The 22,339-nt window shown below is 45.9% G+C and overlaps 2 protein-coding genes and 1 gene segment (V, D, J or C); all 3 read left to right on the forward strand.

Moving 5' to 3' along the window:
- Positions 1-11,328, forward strand: part of LOC106611442 (zinc transporter ZIP9-A) — a 17,709-nt gene extending 6,381 nt beyond the window's left edge. For both annotated transcript variants that reach the window (XM_045723756.1, XM_045723757.1), the window contains 3 exons: positions 436-521; positions 7,025-7,159; positions 7,326-11,328. In XM_045723756.1, the coding sequence (XP_045579712.1) occupies positions 436-521; positions 7,025-7,159; positions 7,326-7,562 (458 nt within the window). In that variant the 3' untranslated portion in view covers positions 7,563-11,328. The remainder of the gene's footprint in view (positions 1-435; positions 522-7,024; positions 7,160-7,325) is intronic.
- The window catches only part of LOC123744629 (T-cell receptor beta-2 chain C region-like), a 581,570-nt gene that overhangs the window by 415,879 nt on the left and 143,352 nt on the right, over positions 1-22,339 (forward strand).
- plekhd1 (pleckstrin homology domain containing, family D (with coiled-coil domains) member 1) overlaps positions 16,414-22,339 on the forward strand; it is a 31,333-nt gene continuing 25,407 nt past the window's right edge. Inside the window, exon 1 of the mRNA XM_014211633.2 lies at positions 16,414-16,849. Within this exon, the coding sequence (XP_014067108.2) occupies positions 16,695-16,849 (155 nt within the window). The 5' untranslated portion in view covers positions 16,414-16,694. The remainder of the gene's footprint in view (positions 16,850-22,339) is intronic.

Below are 22,339 nucleotides of genomic sequence, written 5' to 3' on the forward strand. Positions count from 1 at the left end.
GGACAGGCGGACCATCTCTGGGTGGAGGGAGGGACAGGCGGACCGTCTCTGGGTGGAGGGAGGGACAGGCGGACCGTCTCTGGGTGGAGGGAGGGACAGGCGGACCGTCTCGGGGTGGAGGGAGGGACAGGCGGACCGTCTCGGGGTGGAGGGAGGGACAGGCGGACCGTCTCTGGGTGGAGGGAGGGACAGGCGGACCGTCTCGGGGTGGAGGGAGGGACAGGCGGACCGTCTCTGGGTGGAGGGAGGGACAGGCGGACCGTCTCGGGGTGTAACTTTTTTATTGTAACAGTTATGCCTACATTTGCTCCAGCATAGGCTATGCTACATTAATATAAAGAACGAATGCGTGTCTAATTTACCCAACTTTAGAGCAGGTTTTCTTAATGTTTTTCATAATCTGCTGGGAATATAAAACTGATTCTGATCTTCCAGCTGACGGAGTGGCTCTCGGAGCAGCTGCTTCAACGTCCCAGACCAGTGTTCAGCTCATTGTCTTTGTGGCCATCATGCTTCACAAGGTACAGTGACAATAACAACACTTTCATCTTCTTCTCTACATCTTGTGTTTTCAACAGTCCATCTCACTGTGTTGTTTAACAGCTTCCTTCCATCCTACCTTCCATATTGGATCCTCTGTCTCTCAAAGATACGTGACGTGCCCACCCACCCTCTTGAAAAAGCTGCCAATTTGATGGCACTAGGAGTTAGTTTAACCAATTCAACTCAGTTTCATGTAACCGAGGCGGCAGCGTAGCCTAGGGGTTAGAGCGTTGGACTAGTAACTGAAAGGTTGCAAATCCCCGAGCTGACAAGGTACACATCTGTCGTTCTACCCCTGAACAAGGCAGTTAACCCACTGTTCCTAGGCCGTCATTGAAAATAAGAATTTGTTCTTAACTGACTTGCCTAGTTAAATAAAGGTAAAATACATTTTTTTTAAACTGCCAAAATAATCAAAGCATTTCAGTAAATTAATGATACAAAGTATATTGAAAGCTTCCACTTGTGTGGTATTAACGTCCCTGGGAACTGAACTGAACTGAAAATCTACAGACCGTAGCACTCACTTCCGTTATCGTGAAGCGCTACTAGAGCAGGTCTGGGCAATTATATAGAATATATTTTTACCATTTTTACCATCATGGGCCAGAATCATATTACAGGATTAGTATGACTGTATTGACAGATATATCTACTGTAAATCACGTCCAGATATGCTACTTATTTTACTGTTTTAACATGCACAGAAATAAACCACATCCATGTTCTCCTTTTGGTAGGTATTTTCATTATTAAACATGCAATGAACTACACGGAGGGAAACGCACACTGTGCATTCAGCACCACGGACAGAACTCTTGTTAACGGGTTATGCACAAAAACACAAGAAAGAGAGAGAGCTCAACATTACATTTAAACTAGTCAATCAGTGTGAGGAGTGTATTCTCTGATGGACATTGACTAGAGCAGTGAAGGCAGGTATAGGTTCTGACGTCGCTATACGCAGGATTGTTGAGAGGTGAGAGTCAGTAAGAGATGATCTGTGCCTTGTTATATTTCATCACTGAATGTCTGTTCACGTACCTACACTACCGTTCAAAAGTTTGGGGTCACTTAGAAATGTCCTTGTTTTCTATGAAAACTTACATCAAATGAACAGGAAATATAGTCAAGATGTTGACAAGGTTATAAATAATGACTTTTAGTTGAAATAATAATTGTGTTCTTCAAACTTTGATTTCGTCAAAGAATCCTCCATTTGCAGCTATTACAGCCTTGCAGACCTTTGGCATTGTAGTTGTCAATTTGTTGAGGTAATCTGCATAGATTTCACCCCATGCTTCCTGAAGCACGTCCCACAAGTTGGATTGGCTTGATGGGCATTTATTACGTACCATACAGTCAAGCTGCTCCCACAACAGCTCAATAGGGTTGAGATCCGGTGACTGAGATCCGGTGACTGTGCTTGCCACTCCATTACAGACAGAATACCAGCTGACTGCTTCTTCCCTAAATAGTTATTGCATAGTTTGGAGCTGTGCTTTGGGTCATTGTCCTGTTGTAGGAGGAAATTGGCTCCAATTAAGCGCCGTCCACAGGGTATGGCATGGCGTTGCAAAATGAAGTGATAGCCTTCCGTCTTCAAGATCCCTTTTACCCTGTACAAATCTCCCACTTTACCAGCACCAAAGCATCCCCAGACCATCACATTGCCTCCACCATGATGACAGATGGCGTCAAGCACTCCTCCAGCATCTTTTCATTTTTTCTGCGTCTCACGAATGTTCTTCTTTGTGATCCAAACACCTCAAAGTTAGATTTGTCTGTCCATAACACTTTTTTCCAATCTTCCTCTGTCCAGTGTCTGTGTTCTTTTGCCCATCTTAATCTTTTATTTTTATTGGCCAGTCTGAGATATGGCTTTTTCTTTGCAACTCTGCCTAGAAGGCCAGTATCCCGGAGTCGCCTCTTCACTGTTGACGTTGAGACTGGTGATTTTATTTAATGAAGCTGCCAGTTGAGGACTTGTGAGACGTCTGTTCCTCTGTACGCCTTTGTAGATATTCCATAAAAAATCTGTCGTTTCCAGCTAGAATAGTCATTTACAACATTAACAATGTCTACACTGTATTTCTGATCAATTTGATGTTATTTTAATGGACAAAAAAAAGAGCTTTTCTTTCAAAAACAAGGACATTTCTAAGTGACCCCAAACTTTTGAACGGTAGCGTAGGTTAACCCAAACAGTACAAACGTCTTCTGAGCTCGACTCCTAATCTTTGGAAAGTTTTGTTCATCGAGAGATGCATAGAACCTCGTCAGTGGTATTTGTTTTGAATAGTTCTCCAATCACTGCATCAGACTGAAGATGGATAAGGTCTAGTTGCAGGTCAGTGGGAGCGTTATCCATATTGAAGGTGAAAGGAGAGGAAACCAACAGCATGTCATTTTCCAACACTTTGAAATCCTCAAAACCGTCGAGAAAACTCACCGTTCAAAGCACGCAGCAGCGATGTATACTTCTCCCCGCTGGTCATCTGATAGGGAACAGACTAGTAGTGTTGGAAGGTGGGTGAGATTGTTCTCATCTGATAGGGAACAGACTAGTAGTGTGGGAAGGTGGGTGAGATTGTTCTCATCTGATAGGGAACAGACTAGTAGTGTGGGAAGGTGGGTGAGATTGTTCTCATCTGATAGGGAACAGACTAGTAGTGTGGGAAGGTGGGTGAGATTGTTGGCTTCTACTTGACGGGTCAGGAGGAGTAATTGTCCCTTGAAGGCTTTGACAAGGATTTACATCTGATGTGCAAAAAGGCCCTTCCCTTGTAGTTTGGAAATCAGTTCATTCATGAGGTCTGTCCACAGTGAAGGTAAAATCAGCCAACCATTCTTTATATTTTCCTTTCATTTGCAAAAACTCAGCAATCTCCGACTTCAGGTCCCACACCCTTTTAAGCACCTTCCCCAAACTCAGCCATCTCACGTTTGTGTGGTAGGGGAGATCTGCATGACCCGACTCTTCCAACAGTGAGACAAACTGCCTCTGGTTTAAAGATTTTGCTCTTATGAAGTTTACCACTTTAGTGACTGTATCCACAACATGGCTCATTTTCTGAACACATTGACAGAGCACTTCCTGATGAATAAAGCAATGCAGGAAAATAATTTCTGGGTTCAGCTCAGCTACTTGATCTTGTATCCTTTTCAAAAGGCCAATGACTTTTCCTGTCAAGTTTGGGCACCCATCAGAGGTCACCCTGGATAACTTGTCAAAACTCAGTCCCAGCTTTGCCACACGCTTATTAACCTCCTCCAATAAATCTTTCCCTGTGGTTGTGCTCTTCATTGACTGCAATGAAGCAAGCTCCTCTGTAGTTTCAAAGTCTGAGGTTATGGGGTTCTGGAGTTCTGGGGTTATGCCTCGTAAGAATATCAACAACTGCGCTGTTTCATGTGCATCACTGCTCTCATCCAGGGCCAAGGAGAAATAGGTGAAATCCTTTACCTTCTTTCAACTGTTGTTCCATATTCTCTGTGATGTCCTCAACACGCTGTTCATCTTGACAGGGAAACATTTTCAAACAGCTCTTGTCGGGCAAAGTATTGTTGCAGAGTCAATTAAACATTCTTTAATGAATTCACCCTCAGTGAATGGCTTGCTATGTTTATCATTTTTTTTGTGGGACAGTACATAGCTAGCTCTCGCAATTCCGTCGTTTGCTGAATGCAGTTTTGTGGAAAGTCCTTGCTGCTTTTGCAACTGAGAAAGCAACTCTTTTGATGCACTTGCCCTCTGCTCAGGAGACATTCCTATATTTCTCTGCATGCTTCGTCTGGAAGTGTCGGGACAAGTTGTAGTCTTTCAAGACAGCGATACTCTCTTTGCACACTAAGCACACAGCTTTCCCTGATACCTCAATAAATAAATATTTCGATGTCCACTTTTGCTGAAACACCCCACATTCATTGTCTAACTTTCCTTTATATTTTTTTATCTTAGGGAAAACTAATTTTTGCGCTATTTCTAGCGAGCTACTATTTGTAACTGTGACATGTGGGTCAACCTGTCAGTCACTGTCTGTTCTCGTACAGTTGTTATTTATACGTGCTTTCAAAATAAATGTCCCACAAGCGGTGGGAGTTAAATCATTACACAAAGGTGAGTATTCATTGGGCTTTTACTTTGAATAACATATACGTTTTTCAAAACTTCTTGGTGATCTGAGCATGATTCCGCGGGCCGTATTGAATCAGTTCGCGGGCCGCATATGCCCCCAGGGGCTGGCTTTTGCCTGTTCTAGAGGCTAGTCAAAGATCACATCACCTCCCTCCCCCGAGACACTCGACCCACCAATTCGCCTACCGACCTGACAGATCCACGGGAGACGCAATGCCAGGGCCTGGATTTTTGTGATTTTAGGGGCAGGGACATTTGGCTTTCAAGAGGCCCAATCTGCTAGAACACCAAGGTCATTATACATTTTTTTTTATAAATTTTTGCAAATTTATTAGAAATAAAAAAACAAATACCTTATTTTCAGATCCTTTGCTATGAGACTCGAAATTGAGCTCAGGTACGTCCTGGTTCTGATGGTGATTGGGAGTCCTATAGGGCGGTGCACAATTGGCCCAGTGTTATCCGGGTTTGGCTGTCATTGTAAATAAGAATTTGTTCTTAACTGACTTGCCTAGTTCAATAAAATAAAACAAGTGTGGAAAAGGGAATTATAATGATTATTTTCAGCCTAAGGGCACAATGGCCACTTTGGCCTCAAGGCGTGGATTTTTTTTAGAGGGCATTAAGACCGCCGGGAAATACAAAGCACTACACACTGCCCTTACCCACCTGGATAAAAGGAATGTGTGGATGCTGTTCATGAACTACAACTCGGCCTTTAATACCATAGTGCCCTCTAAGATCACCACAAAGGGCCCTGGGACTGAACTTCCTCCCTATGCAACATTACTACCTCAACACTGATTCTCCACACGGGGGGCCCCATAAGGGTGAAATCCTGTACTCCCTGTATACCCACCCACGACTGTGTGGTCTCACACATTTCCAACTTAAAAAAAGAAAGATAAAATGTATTTAACAGGGAGGTAGGTACTCTGCCAGGTAAACATCTTCTCTCCTGAACGTCAGCAAAACAAAGGAGCTGATTGTGGACTTCAGGAGGAACCATGTTGGGCACGCCCCCATTCTCATCCACGGGGCCGCCGCGTCGTGGGCGTAATTCAAAATTCAAAAGGTACTTGCACATCTGAGCCATCTGTTTTTTGCAGGTGCCTGGTAACAGCTGAATAAAATGAGAGAAAATAAGAAACCCTAACACTGCTCTTTAATGAGCTTTACGTATCGGCCCCACGTAACACTGCTCTTTAATGAGCTTTACGTATCGGCCCCACGTAACACTGCTCTTTAATGAGCTTTACGTATCGGCCCCACGTAACACTGCTCTTTAATGAGCTTTACGTATCGGCCCCACGTAACACTGCTCTTTAATGAGCTTTACGTATCGGCCCCACGTAACACTGCTCTTTAATGAGCTTTACGTATCGGGCCCCACGTAACACTGCTCTTTAATGAGCTTTACGTATCGGCCTCACGTAACACTGCTCTTTAATGAGCTTTACGTATCGGCCCCACGTAACACTGCTCTTTAATGAGCTTTACGTATCGGCCCCACGTAACACTGCTCTTTAATGAGCTTTACGTATCGGCCCCACGTAACACTGCTCTTTAATGAGCTTTACGTATCGGCCTCACGTAACACTGCTCTTTAATGAGCTTTACGTATCGACCCCACGTAACTGCTCTTTAATGAGCTTTACGTATCGGCCTCATGCGTACACATCTCTTAGGAGCTGAAATATCAAACCACACTGACGTCGTGGCGAAGAAGGCGGCACGACAGCAGCGACTCAAGATCAGGATGCTGAAGGAGTTGTTCCTGTCCCCGAGGGACCTCCGTGTTCTACAGAGGCTGTTGGTACAGTAACTCCACCACCACGGACCGCATGGCGCTACAGAGAGTGGAACGCTCAGCCCAACGCACCATCGGGTGCTCACTGCCTGCCCACCAGGACAACTACATAACCAGGTGTCGCAGGAAGGCCAAGAAGATCATCAAGGAACCCCGAGCCACCCGAGCCACGGCCTGTTCTCCCCGCTTCCATCACTCAGACACCGGCAATACAGGAGACTCATGTCAGACTGGCCAATAGTTTCTACCCTCAGACCACCAGACTGCTGAATAGCCACCACTAGTCAGCTACCTATTTAAAACTCATTCTTTAACCTGTCTCCTCCCCTTCAGCTACACTGATTTGAAGTGGATTTAACAGGTGACATCAATAAGGGATCATAGCTTTCACCTGGTCAGTCTGTCATGGAAAGAGCAGGTGTTCTTAATGTTTGTACACTCCGTCTATATTTCTAGGTGTGTCTGTTCTTTGTAATTCCTCTCGTAATTAAACCATGTGTGTTTAAACCCTGTCTCTATCTTTCCCCCCCCAGGCCCCAGCAGCCTTTGGCCTGGTCTCTTTCCTGATGCATGCTGGTCTGGAGAGGAACCGGATCCGTAAACACCTGCTGGCCTTCGCCCTGGCAGCACCTGTCCTCGCCATGGTTACCTTCGTAGGACTCAGCCAGGTCAGTTGGATGTCTATGATCTCTCCCAATACCCAACTACCACCTTCCCACTACCCCCTCCCCAATACCCCACTACCCTCGTAGCTCTACCCCCTTCCCCAATACCCTGCTAACCCCCTCCCTATTCTAACAACCCCCAATTTTTTGTTGTGCTCTCCCCCTCCAGAGCAGTAAAGAGGCACTGTCCAACGTGAACGCCACAGGCGTGGCCATGCTGTTCTCTGCCGGGACCTTCCTGTATGTCGCCACCGTACACGTTCTGCCCGAGGTGGGCGGGACCGGACACAGCCACTCCCCCACACCGGGGAAGGAAGCAGCGAAGGGACTGAGCAAGATGGAGGTTGGGGCTCTGGTTCTGGGCTGTCTGATACCGCTGGTACTGTCTGTTGGACACCACCACTAGACACACAGCGCTAGTAGACCCAGAGGAGGAGAGGGAAAGGAGGGATGTAGAGAGGAAGACTGGGTTTAGAGGGAAAGCAGCCTAACAGACACCTCTTATCACACATCTCAAATGTCTTATTTACCTGTTCTGTTGATGGACTTCTGATTTGGTTGGATTGCGGTTGTTGGTGTCCTCGTTTCCGGGACAACGACCTGCGGGTGGAATCGGAACCACACTGGACAACACAAAGGGACGATGATGATGTCGTAACCATAGTAACGAGGACTTCCCACTTGTTCAACACTCTAAAGGAAGTGCTGTCTGCTGATACTGATGACAAGACTGCTACCAGGTTTTCTGCTTCTTTTAAGCAGACATTTATTTTTCTATTTTTGTGTGGGGGGATGGTTCTCTCTAGGTAGGCTTTACAGATAGCAGGGGAGTTGGTCATGGTTGTATCCTGTTTCAGTGCTACAAATGAACTGTCAACTCCTGAACTCATGTTAATGTACCTGCTTTTTTGTTGTTGTCGTTGTTGAGGACTGGGCTGTGAGAAATGTAGAGATATTTGTGACATCTTGCAGTAAAAGTAAAGTTTTTAAATCAAGAGTGATTTTTCACCCTCACTGGTTTTCAGAGCAATGTTTATGTGCTATGTTGAGCTTGCACTTTGACACACGGTGCTCGTACTGTGAGATGAAATGTAGTCTATATTTATATTCTTGCTAGTGGAATCAGTAACTATTTAGAAGTTTACATGTGAGTAGTTGCACTTCTATGACGTTTGGCCTGATCTATAGGCTATTGATTTATCTACCGTACTGTTAAAGGACATTGGATATCTGAGAGACATGTTGTCTGTAAGACTGCTTTCCACAGACTCTAGCTAACCTGTTAACTGAGGCTTAAAGGGACAATCTGCAGTTCAAACGATAACAAAAGGAATCCCCGCCGCCTTGTTGGGTAAACAGCTTAAAGGATGACTGTCTTGCTTTAGCCTCATAAGGGAAGCCCTGGCCCCAGGACCAGCCTCTAAATTATACACCATAATGGAAGCCCTGGCCCCAGGACCAGCCTCTAAATTATACACCATAATGGAAGCCCTGGCCCCAGGACCAGCCTCTAAATTATACACCATAATGGAAGCCCTGGCCCCAGGACCAGCCTCTAAATTATACACCATAATGGAAGCCCTGGCCCCAGGACCAGCCTCTAAATTATATACCATAATGGAAGCCCTGGCCCCAGGACCAGCCTCTAAATGATATACCATAATGGAAGCCCTGGCCCCAGGACCAGCCTCTAAATTATATACCATAATGGAATCCCTGGCCCCAGGACAAGCCTCTAAATTATACACCATAAGATCTAAACTTATATCAGCCCTTAAATTACCCAGCTTTCTTTCACGTTTAGTTTAAAATGTGGTTCTCTCCAGACCTGTTTTCCTGAGTGATTGCGGGATAGCTACTGGTCTACTTGATGGTGGCGGACTGGGTGATTGTAGGATAGTCCCTGGTCTAGTTGATGGTGGTGGACTGGGTGATTGTAGAATAGCTACTGGTCTACTTGATGGTGGCGGACTGGGTGATTGTAGAATAGTCCCTGGTCTAGTTGATGGTGGTGGACTGGGTGATTGTAGAATAGTCCCTGGTCTAGTTGATGGTGGTGGACTGGGTGATTGTAGAATAGTCCCTGGTCTGGTTGATGGTGGTGGACTGGGTGATTGTAGGTTAGTCCCTGGTCTGGTTGATGGTGGTGGACTGGGTGATTGTAGAATAGTCCCTGGTCTAGTTGATGGTGGTGGACTGGGTGATTGTAGAATAGTCCCTGGTCTACTTGATGGTGGTGGACTGGGTGATTGTAGAATAGTCCCTGGTCTAGTTGATGGTGGTGGACTGGGTGATTGTAGGATAGTCCCTGGTCTAGTTGATGGTGGTGGACTGGGTGATTGTAGAATAGCTACTGGTCTATATGATGGTGGCGGACTGGGTGATTGTAGAATAGCTACTGGTCTAGTTGATGGTGGCGGACTGGGTGATTGTAGAATAGCTACTGGTCTAGTTGATGGTGGTGGACTGGGTGATTGTAGAATAGCTACTGGTCTACTTGATGGTGGTGGACTGGGTGATTGTAGGATAGTCCCTGGTCTACTTGATGGTGGTGGACTGGGTGATTGTAGGATAGTCCCTGGTCTAGTTGATGGTAGTGGACTGGGTGATTGTAGGATAGTCCCTGGTCTACTTGATTGTGGTGGACTGGGTGATTGTAGGATAGTCCCTGGTCTACTTGATGGTGGTGGACTGGGTGATTGTAGAATAGCTACTGGTCTATTTGATGGTGGTGGACTGGGTGATTGTAGAATAGTCCCTGGTCTAGTTGATGGTAGTGGACTGGGTGATTGTAGGATAGTCCCTGGTCTACTTGATGGTGGTGGACTGGGTGATTGTAGGATAGTCCCTGGTCTAGTTGATGGTGGCGGACTGGGTGATTGTAGGTTAGTCCCTGGTCTACTTGATGGTGGCGGACTGGGTGATTGTAGAATAGCTACTGGTCTAGTTGATGGTGGTGGACTGGGTGATTGTAGAATAGTCTACTGGTCTAGTTGATGGTGGTGGACTGGGTGATTGTAGAATAGCTACTGGTCTATATGATGGTGGTGGACTGGGTGATTGTAGGATACATGTCATATTTCAGTGAGTAGTCAGACCAATAGAGGCATTATAATGAATTGTGAACTGAGGGACCAGCAATATGGAGTGTAGGCCAACAGACAGACAAACACCGGTAGATGTTCCATCTATGTGCAGACAGATGGCTTTGTCTGGACCACGTAGTGTCTTTCTGTGAAGAGGGACTTAGCTATTTGCACTTGGGCCAAACAAAACAGCAGTTCTGACGTAATGACTTTAGTTTTTTTCTCTCTCCGATTTTGCTTTAATTTATCTTCTGTCCTAATCAATGTTATAAAATCTCAGCAATAATCATGTTAATTTTGTGAGATCTGGTGTCCGTGTCTACTCATACAGAGTTATCCATTATATTGACCAGATGGTTGAGAAAGAGTGGCATCTCTATGCCCCTATTCAATCAAATAAGCCATACATTTTTTTTTGTTAACCAAATTTGACATTCATTAACCTCTGTACAAAGTCTCCTGGCTTAATGAGCGAAATGTTTCATACAAAACACCACCTGCTGGAGAAGACAGATTTTGGGCCTAGTTATCCCTCTCTCTCTTCTCCTCTGGGGTTGTAGAGGTGGTTGTGCATCGCAGTACCTTCAGCTGCAGACTGCGGTACTTTCAGCTGCAGACTGCGGTACCTTCAGCTGCACACTGCGGTACCTTCAGCTGCACACTGCGGTACCTTCAGCTGCACACTGCGGTACCTTCAGCTGCACACTGCGGTACCTTCAGCTGCAGACTGTAAGTCTGTTCTAAAGGGATGTCCTCCATACTGGTTCTTAGTGAAAAGTGGATCTCATGAAGCCTCTTGAATCTAGTCGAGGGATGTGAATTCCTACCCTTCTGGATCTAGTCAAAAGACGTGTGTGTGTGTGTGTGTGTGTGTGTGTGTGTGTGTGTGTGTGTGTGTGTGTGTGTGTGTGTGTGAGAGTTGTTGAGGGGCATCATGGGTTAGCAGTAGACTTCATGCTTCGGGGATTGTCATGTGATCATTCCATAAGGAGTCTGACATTTTTCCATCTGTTGATAGTGAAAAAGTTAAATCTGTTGCAAAACTGTGTTTTTATGATTTATTTAAATAAATACAAATGAATTGGTGCAATGTGTCCCGACTCTGACTGTTTGGTCACCTGTCCTGGCCAGATCAAACCCAACCCTGAGCTATCCCCCAACTGGCCACGCAGGGCTCTCCAGAGGGTGGTGCGGTCTACCCAACGCATCACCGGGGGCACACTGCCTGCCCTCCAGGACACCTACAACACCCGAAGGCCAAAAATATCAAGGACATCAACCATCCGAGCCACTGCCTGTTCACCCCGCTACCATCCAGAAAGCGAGGTCAGTACAGGTGCATCAAAGCTGGGACCGAGAGACTGAAAAACAGCTTCTTATCTCAAGGCCATCAGACTGTTAAACAGCCATTACTAACACAGAGAGGCTAAATAGCCATCCACTAGCAGGCAACTACCCGGTGACTCAACCATACACCTTACATGCTGACCGCACCGCTCCTCCGCCATAGCGCGCATATTGATTTAGTCCACCCACACCAGACACGACCAGAACAGACATGTTGATTTAGTCCACCCACACCAGGCGTGACCAGGACAGGCATGTTGATTTACTCCACCCACACCAGGCGCGACCAGGACAGACATGTTGATTTAGTCCACCCACACCAGACACGACCAGAACAGACATGTTGATTTAGTCCACCCACACCAGGCGTGACCAGGACAGGCATGTTGATTTACTCCACCCACACCAGACGCGACCAGGACAGACATGTTGATTTAGTCCACCCACACCAGACGCGACCAGAACAGACATGTTGATTTAGTCCACCCACACCAGGCGTGACCAGGACAGACATGTTGATTTAGTCCACCCACACCAGACGCGACCAGGACAGACATGTTGATTTAGTCCACCCACACCAGACGTGACCAGGACAGACATGTTGATTTAGTCCACCCACACCAGACGTGACCAGGACAGACATGTTGAAGTATATACTGAAGTATATTTTAAACCAAATGCTTTTAGACTGTTACTCAAGTAGTATTTTACTGGGTGACTTTTACTTGAGTCATTTTCTATTATGGTATCTTTACTCAAGTATGACTGTTGGGTACTTTTTCCACCACTGCCATTAAGCCTTCAGTATGTACAGTCATGGCCAAAAGTTTTGAGAATGACACAAATATTAATTTCCACAAAGTTTGCTGCTTCAGTGTCTTTAGATATTTTTGTCAGATGTTACTATGGAATACTGAAGTATAATTACAAGCATTTCATAAGTGTCAAAGGCTTTTATTGACAATTACATGAAGTTGATGCAAAGAGTCAATATTTGCAGTGTTGACCTTTCTTTTTCAAGACCTCTGCAATCTGCCCTGGCATGCTGTCAATTAACTTCTGGGCCACATCCTGACTGATGGCAGCCCATTCTTGCATAATCAATGCTTGGAGTTTATCAGAATTTGTGGGTTTTTGTTTGTCCACCCGCATCTTGAGGATTGACCACAAGTTCTCAATGGGATTAAGGTCTGGGGAGTTTCCTGGCCATGGACCCAAAATATTGATGTTTTGTTCCCCGAGCCACTTAGTTATCACTTTTGCCTTATGGCAAGGTGCTCCATCATGCTGTGAAAGGCATTGTTCGTCACCAAACTGTTCCTGGATGGTTGGGAGAAGTTGCTCTCGGAGGATGTGTTGGTACCATTCTTTATTCATGGCTGTGTTCTTAGGCAAAATTGTGAGTGAGCCCACTCCCTTAGCTGAGAAGCAACCCCACACATGAATGGTCTCAGGATGCTTTACTGTTGGCATGACACAGGAGTGATGGTAGCGCTCACCTTGTCTTCTCCGAACAAACTTTTTTCCGGATGCCCCAAACAATCGGAAAGGGGATTCATCAGAGAAAATGACTTTACCCCAGTCCTCAGCAGTCCAATCCCTGTACCTTTTGCAGAATATCTGTCTATCCCTGATGTTTTTCCTGGAGAGAAGTGGCTTCTTTGCTGCCCTTCTTGACACCAGGCCATCCTCCAAAAGTCTTTGCCTCACTGTGCGTGCAGATGCACTCACACCTGCCTGCTGCCATTCCTGAGCAAGCTCTGTACTGGTGGTGCCCCGATCCCACAGCTGAATCAACTTTAGGAGACGGTCCTGGCACTTGCTGGACTTTCTTGGGCGCCCTGAAGCCTTCTTCACAACAATTGAACCGCTCTCCTTGAAGTTCTTGATGATCTGATAAATGGTTGATTTAGGTGCAATCTTACTGGCAGCAATATCCTTGCCTGTGAAGCCCTTTTTGTGCAAAGCAATGTTGACGGCACGTGTTTCCTTGCAGGTAACCATGGTTGACAGAGGAAGAACAATGATTCCAAGCACCACCCTCCTTTTGAAGCTTCCAGTCTGTTATTCGAAGTCAATCAGCATGACAGAGTGATCTCCAACCTTGTTCTCGTCAACACTCACACCTGTGTTAAAGAGAGAATCACTGACATGATGTCAGCTGGTCTTTTTGTGGCAGGGCTGAAATGCAGTGGAATTTTTTGGGGGGTTTCATGGCAAAGAGGGACTTTGCAATTAATTGATATTCAGCTGATCACTCTTCATAACATTCTGGAGTATATATATGCAAATTGCCATCATACAAACCTGAGGCAGCAGACTTTGTGAAAATTAATATTTGTGTCATTCTCAAAATTTTTGGCCATGACTGTATAGAATGAAAGACAATCCCTGAGTCTTGGAGAACACTTGAATGTGTTATTTAAAAATATACTGCTCCAAAAAATAAAGGGAACACTTAAACAACACATCCTAGATCTGAATTAAAGAAATAATCTTATTAAATACTTTTTTCTTTACATAGTTGAATTTGCTGACAACAAAATCACACAAAAATAATCAATGGAAATCCAATTTATCAACCCATGAAGGTCTGGATTTGGAGTCACACTCAAAATGAAAGTGGAAAACCACACTACAGGCTGATCCAACTTTGATGTAATGTCCTTAAAACAAGTCAAAAGGAGGCTCAGTAGTGTGTGGCCTCCACGTGCCTGTATGACCTCCCTACAATGCCTGGGCATGCTCCTGATGAGGTGGCGGATGGTCTCCTGAGGGATCTCCTCCCAGACCTGGACTAAAGCATCCACCAACTCCTGGACAGTCTGTGGTGCAACATGGCGTTGGTGGATGGAGCGAGACATGATGTCCCAGATGTGGTCAATTGGATTCAGGTCTGGGGAACGGGCGGGCCAGTCCATAGCATCAATGCCTTCCTCTTGCAGAAACTGCTGACACACTCCAGCCACATGAGGTCTAGCATTGTCTTGCATTAGGAGGAACCCAGGGCCAACTGCACCAGCATATGGTCTCACAAGGGGTCTAAGGCTCTCATCTCGGTACCTAATGGCAGTCAGGCTACCTCTGGCGAGCACATGGAGGGCTGTGCGGCCCCCCCAAAGAAATGCCACCCCACACCATGACTGACCAACCGCCAATGCGGTCATGCTGGAGGATGTTGCAGGCAGCAGAACGTTCTCCACGGCGTCTCCAGACTCTGTCACGTCTGTCACGTGCTCAGTGTGAACCTGCTTTCATCTGTGAAGAGCACAGGGCGCCAGTGGCGAATTTGCCAATCTTGGTGTTCTCTGGCAAATGCCAAACGTCCTGCACGGTGTTGGGCTGTAAGCACAACCCCCACCTGTGGACGTCGGGCCCTCATACCATCCTCATGGAGTCTGTTTCTGACCGTTTGAGCAGAAACATGCACATTTGTGGCCTGCTGGAGGTCATTTTGCAGGGCTCTGGCAGTGCTCCTCCTGCTCCTCCTTGCACAAAGGTGGAGGTAGCGGTCCTGCTGCTGGGTTGTTGCCCTCCTACGACCTCCTCCACGTCTCCTGATGTACTGGCCTGTCTCCTGGTAGCGCCTCCATGCTCTGGACACTACGCTGACAGACACAGCAAACCTTCTTGCCACAGCTCGCATTGATGTGCCATCCTGGATGAGATGCACTACCTGAGCCACTTGTGTGGGTTGTAGACTCCGTCTCATGCTACCAGCATTCAAAAGTGACCAAAACATCAGCCAGGAAGCATAGGAACTGAGAAGTGGTCTGTGGTCCCCACCTGCAGAACCACTCCTTTATTGGGGGTGTCTTGCTAATTGCCTATAATTTCCACCTGCTGTCTATTCCATTTGTACAACAGCATGTGAAATTTATTGTCAATCAGTGTTGCTTCCAAAGTGGACAGTTTGATTTCACAGAAGTGTGATTGACTTGGAGTTACATTGTGTTGTTTAAGTGTTCCCTTTATTTTTTGAGCAGTGTATATAAATCCACATAGCGGTCAAAGAGGATGGCTGCAGAGACAGACCTGGATATAGATTTGAATATCCTATCCACACACACACACTCCCTAAATATGCATACATGCTGTAACCGTTCAGATGTATAAATCTGTAACACCACAGTAAAAATAAACATAACATATCGTGCTCTCCATTTTACTATGTAACGTGCTCTTTGCTAGAAAGTAGTGTGTGTGTGTTCTTGTCGAGCGTCAGTTTACACTCCTACGAGCCCTGGTCAACAGTAGAATAGTGCTATTTGGGACGCAAGCCTGCCCTACTTTGTTCTCTACAGGAAGCTGCTCTCTACAGGAAGCTGCTTCCTGTGCTCTCTACAGGAAGGTGCTCTCTACAGGAAGCTGCTCTACAGTAATCTGAATAACAGATTTTACTGGCCTGCCTGTCTGGTGCAGAGAGAGAGAGAGAGAGAGAGAGGATGACAGGGATGTATTGACCTAGCAACAGATTTACTAAAACTCATTTCTAAAGCCTCTGCCTCACTCTCTCTATCTCCTGCCCTCCCCCACCCGTCTCTCCTGCATTCCCTCACCCGTCTCTCTCTCCTGCCCTCCCTCACTCCCTCACTCTCTCTTGCCCTCCCTCACGCTCTCTCTCTCTCCTGCCCTCTCCCACCTGTCTCTCTTCATCCTCTCTGCCCCTCCTCTCTGTCCAGTAGTCTGCCTCACCCATCTCTCTCTCCTGCCCTCCCCCACCCGTCTCTCTCCTGCCCTCCCCCACCCGTCTCTCTTCATCCTCTCTGCCCCTCCTCTCTGTCCAGTAGTCTGCCTCACCCATCTCTCTCCTGCCCTCCCCTACCCATCTCTCTTCATCCTCTCTGCCCCTCCTCTCTGTCCAGTAGTCTGCCTCCAGCTGATGCTGATGTATTGGCAGCTTGATCATTCCACCCCGCTGAGTTTGGTATCAGGATATGCGTGTTACTTTAGCTGTGAATGTGTGTTGTGCCCACAAGTGTGTGTGTGTGTGTGTGTGTGTGTGTGTGTGTACTTCCTAGTTCCTCATTTCTATTTTTGTTCCATTGATATTTTGTCCAACTCCCCGCCCCTCTGTGGAAGGGTTAGGAGGGTCAGCTATAGCGATGTTCTCCTCGTCCTCAAAACCCTCTCTCTTCTCCTACTGGACGTCCATGGAGCAGACAGACTCTGAAGTGCTGGACATTAGCACCAAGGTGCAGCTGCATGGGGTGCTCTGGAAGAGGCCCTTCGGACGGTCCTCCGCCAAGTGGTCCCGCAGGTAGGGCATGGCATTGTCACCTGTCTCGTTAATTCTACCTAGCAGCAGGTAGGGCCTGGCATGGTAACACAAGTACTGGCAATGTATATGGAAGGGGGAAATAAATGACAATGTTAACGTTGGTTTACAGATTAACAACTTTAATCATTTACAAAAAAAATATATACATTTTACACAACAGCATAATCCCTGAGGTTAAAAAACACTAATATATCTTGCTTAGATAAGTGTTCATCCCCCTCAATACATGTTAGAATCAGCTTTGGCAGCGATCACAGCTGTGGGTCTTTCTGAGTAAGTCTCTGAGAACATTGCACACCTGGATGGTACAATTTTTTATTTTTTTTAATTCTTCATGCTCTGTCAAATTAGTTTGTTGATCATTGCTAGACAGCCATTTTCAAGTCTTGCCATGGATTTTCAAGCTGGTTTAAGTCAAAACTGTAACTAGAATTTGTTTCCCGGTGTCTGTTGGAAAGCAAACTGAACTGGGTTTTCCCTTAGGATTTTGCCTGTGCTTTTTAATCCAAAAAACACTCATAACATGATGCAGCTACCACCGTGCTTGAAAATATGAAGACTGGTATTTAGTGATTTGTTGTGTTTGATTTGCCCCAAACATAACACTTTGTATTCAGGACATAAAGTTCAATCAGGTTAGTATTGTGGAGTAACTACAATATGGTTCCCTTTCCTTGCTGACAATTGGGCTGCAGTGGGATCGGCCTCTTCCAAGTTCAGTACTGTCTTTGTCGCCCAAATGGCAGAATACTCTGTAGTGCTCTACTTCTGCCGTGATAAAGCTCACAGTCAAACCCTTGGCTCAGATCCATCACGATTTTCCCCTACTACAGTAAGTGCTATCTATGATCAACAATCAGAACAACCCAGTCCTGTTTCTCATTGGATCCCCACATAGCACTTAGCCTTACACAGAATAGCACTAAAGTATCACATCAATAAAACATTCCACACAATATCGGCATTAAACAAAGACATCATAGCTGATGTGCAGATACTGCTTACAGTCCCTTCAGAAAGTATTCATACCCCTTGACTTTTTACACATTTTGTTGTGTTACAGCCTGAATTTAAAATGGATTAAATGTTGATTTTCTTGGGGTCACTGGCCTACCCACAATACCCCATAATGTCAAAGTTGAAATTCTGTTTAATCAAATATTTTACAAATATATTAAACATGAAAAGCTGAAATTTATTGATTCAATAAGTATTCAACCCCTTTGTTATGGCGAGCTTAAATAAGTTCAGGAGCAATCATGTGCTGAACAAGTCATATAATAAGTTGCATGGACTCACTCTGTGTCCAATAATATTGTTTAACATGATTTTTGAATGACTACCTAATTTCTGTACCCCACACATACAATTATCTGTAAGGTCCCTCAGTTTATTAAAAATGTAAAAAAAGAAATATGACATTTACATAAGTATTCAGACCCTTTGCTCAGTACTTTGTTGAAGCACCTTTGGCAGCCTCGAGTCTTCTTGGGTATGATGCTACAAGCTTGGCACACCTGTATTTGGGGAGTTTCTCCCATTCTTCTCTGCAGATCCTCTCAAGCTCTGACAGGTTTTTATTTTTTATTTTATTTATTTATTTCACCTTTATTTAACCAGGTATGCTAGTTGAGAACAGGTTCTCATTTGCAACTGCGACCTGGCCAAGATAAAGCGTAGCAATTCGACACATACAACAACACTGTTACACATGGAATAAACAAAACATACAGTCAATAATACAGTAGAACAAAAGAAAACAAATAATCTATATACAGTGAGTGCAAATGAGGTAAGTTAAGGCAATAAATAGGCCATGGTGGCGAAGTAATTACAATATAGCAATTAAACACTGGAATGGTAGATGTGCAGAAGATGAATGTGCAAGTAAAAATACTGGGGTGCAAAGGAGCAAGATAAATAAATAAATAAATACAGTATGGGGATGAGGTAGGTAGATAGATGGGCTGTTTACAGATGGGCTATGTACAGGTGCAGTGATCTGTGAGCCACTCTGACAGCTGGTGCTTAAAGCTAGTGAGGGAGATATGAGTCTCCAGCTTCAGAGATTTTTGCAGTTCATTCCAGTCATTGGCAGCAGAGGGGATGGGGATGGGGAGCGTTGCTGCACAACTATTTTCAGGTCTCTCCAGAGATGTTGGATCGGGTTCAAGTCCGGGCTCTGGCTGGGCCACTGAAGGACATTCAGAGACTTTTCCTGAAGCCACTCCTGCGTTGTCTTGGCTGTGTGCTTAGGGTCGTTGTCCTGTTGGAAGGTGAACCTTCGCCCCAGTCTGAGGTCCTGAGCACTCTGGAGTAGGTTTTCATCAAGGATCTCTCTGTACTTTGCTCCGTTCATCTTTCCCTTGATCCCGACTAGACTCCCAGTCTCTGCAACTGAAAAACATCCCCACAGCATGATGTTGCCACCACCATGCTTCACCGTAGGGATGGTGCCAGGTTTCCTCCAGATGTGACGCTTGGCATTCAGGCCAAAGAGTTGAATCTTGGTTTCATCAGACCAGAGCATTTTGTTTCTCATGGTCTGAGAGTCTTTAGGTGCCTTTTGCAAACTCCAAGCCGGCTGTCATGTGCCTTTTACTGAGGAGTGACCCTCCGTCTGGCCACTCTACCATAAAGGCCTGATTGGTGCAGTGCTGCAGAGATGGTTGTCCTTCTAGAAGGTTCTCCCATCTCCACAGAGGAACTCTGGAGCTCTGTCAGAGTGACCATCGGGTTCTTGGCCACCTCCCTGACCAAGGCCCTTCTCCCCTGATTGCTCAGTTTGGCCGGGCGGCCAGCTCGAGGAAGAGTCTTGGTGGTTCCAAACTTCTTCCATTTAAGAATGATGGAGGCCACTGTGTTCTTGGGGACCTTCAACACTGCAGATTTTTTTTGGTACCCTTCCCCAGATCTGTGCCTTGACACAATCCTGTTTCTGAGCTCTACGGACAATTCCTTTGACCTCATGGCTTGATTCTTGCTCTGAAATGCACTGTCAACTGTGGGACCTTATATAGCCAGGTGTGTGCCTTTCCAAATCATGTCCAATCAATTGAATTTACCACAGCTGGACAAGTTGTAGAAACATCTCAAGAATGATCAATGGAAACCGGTTTCACCTGAGCTCAACTTCAAGTGTTACCGCAAAGGGTCTGAATACTTATGTAAATTATTTTTATTTTTATATACACTGCTCAAAAAAATAAAGGGAACACTTAAACAACACATCCTAGATCTGAATGAAAGAAATAATCTTATTAAATACTTTTTTCTTTACATAGTTGAATGTGCTGACAACAAATTCACACAAAAATAATCAATGGAAATCCAATTTATCAACCCATGGAGGTCTGGATTTGGAGTCACACTCAAAATTTAAGTGGAAAACCACACTACAGGCTGATCCAACTTTGATGTAATGTCCTTAAAACAAGTCAAAATGAGGCTCAGTAATGTGTGTGGCCTCCACGTGCCTGTATGACCTCCCTACAACGCCTGGGCATGCTCCTGATGAGGTGGCAGATGGTCTCCTGAGGGATCTCCTCCCAGACCTGGACTAAAGCATCCGCCAACTCCTGGACAGTCTGTGGTGCAACGTGGCGTTGGTGGATGGAGCGAGACATGATGTCCCAGATGTGCTCAATTGGATTCAGGTCTGGGGAACGGGCGGGCCAGTCCATAGCATCAATGCCTTCCTCTTGCAGGAACTGCTGACACACTCCAGCCACATGAGGTCTAGCATTGTCTTGCATTAGGAGAAACCCCGGGCCAACCGCAGCAGCATATGATCTCACAAGGGGTCTGAGGATCTCATCTCGGTACCTAATGGCAGTCAGGCTACCTCTGGCGAGCACATGGAGGGCTGTGCGGCCCCCCAAAGAAATGCCACCCCACACCATGACTGACCCACCGCCAAACCGGTCATGCTGGAGGATGTTGCAGGCAGCAGAACGTTCTCCACGGCGTCTCCAGACTCTGTCACGTCTGTCACGTGCTCAGTGTGAACCTGCTTTCATCTGTGAAGAGCACAGGGCGCCAGTGGCGAATTTGCCAATCTTGGTGTTCTCTGGCAAATGCCAAACGTCCTGCACGGTGTTGGGCTGTAAGCACAACCCCCACCTGTGGACGTCGGGGCCTCATACCACCCTCATGGAGTCTGTTTCTGACCGTTTGAGCAGACACATGCACATTTGTGGCCTGCTGGAGGTCATTTTGCAGGGCTCTGGCAGTGCTCATCCTGCTCCTCCTTGCACAAAGGCGGAGGTAGCGGTCCTGCTGCTGGGTTGTTGCCCTCCTACGGCCTCCTCCACGTCTCCTGATGTACTGGCCTGTCTCCTGGTAGCGCCTCCATGCTCTGGACACTACGCTGACAGACACAGCAAACCTTCTTGCCACAGCTCGCATTGATGTGCCTTCCTGGATGAGCTGCACTACCTGAGCCACTTGTGTGGGTTGTAGACTCCGTCTCATGCTACCACTAGAGTGAAAGCACCGCCAGCATTCAAAAGTGACCAAAACATCAGCCAGGAAGCATAGGAACAGAGAAGTGGTCTGTGGTCCCCACCTGCTGAACCACTCCTTTATTGGGGGTGTCTTGCTTATTGCCTATAATTTCTACCTGTTGTCTATTCCATTTGCACAACAGCATGTGAAATCTATTGTCAATCAGTGTTACTTCCTAAGTGGACAGTTTGATTTCACAGAAGTGTGATTGACTTGGAGTTACATTGTGTTGTTTAAGTGTTCCCTTTATTTTTTTGAGCAGTATATATATAACTTTGTCATGGGGTTTTGTGTGTAGATTGCTGAGGATTTATTTTATTTTATTTAATCCATTTTAAAATAAGGCTGTAACATAACAAAATGTGGAAAAAGTCGAAGGGTCTGAGTACTTTCCCAGGGCACTGTATATGTTTATTTACAGCACCAGGCTAGGTTATAGCCTGGACATTATATGGTGAACACAGAAATCAGGCTGGTTCCACCAGGCTAGGTAATAGCCTGGACATTATGGTGAACACAGCGATCAGGCTGGTTCTACCAGTCTAGGTTATAGCCTGAACATTATATGGTGAACACAGTGATCAGGCTGGTTCTACCAGGCTAGGTTATACCCTGGACATTATATGGTGAACACAGCGATCAGGCTAGTTCTACCAGGCTAGGTTATAGCCCAGACATTATATGGTGAACACAGCAATCAGGCTGGTTCTACCAGGCTAGGTTATAGCCTGGACATTATATGGTGAACACAGCAATCAGGCTGGTTCCACCAGGCTAGGTTATACCCTGGAAATTATATGGTGAACACAGCAATCAGGCTGGTTCTACCAGGCTAGGTTATAGCCTGGACATTATATGGTGAACACAGCAATCAGGCTGGTTCCACCAGGCTAGGTTATACCCTGGACATTATATGGTGAACACAGTGATCAGGCTGGTTCCACCAGGCTAGGTTATAGCCTG

Source organism: Salmo salar, chromosome ssa09 (genome assembly GCF_905237065.1).
Source record: "Salmo salar chromosome ssa09, Ssal_v3.1, whole genome shotgun sequence".
NCBI classification, from domain to species: Eukaryota; Metazoa; Chordata; class Actinopteri; order Salmoniformes; family Salmonidae; genus Salmo; species Salmo salar.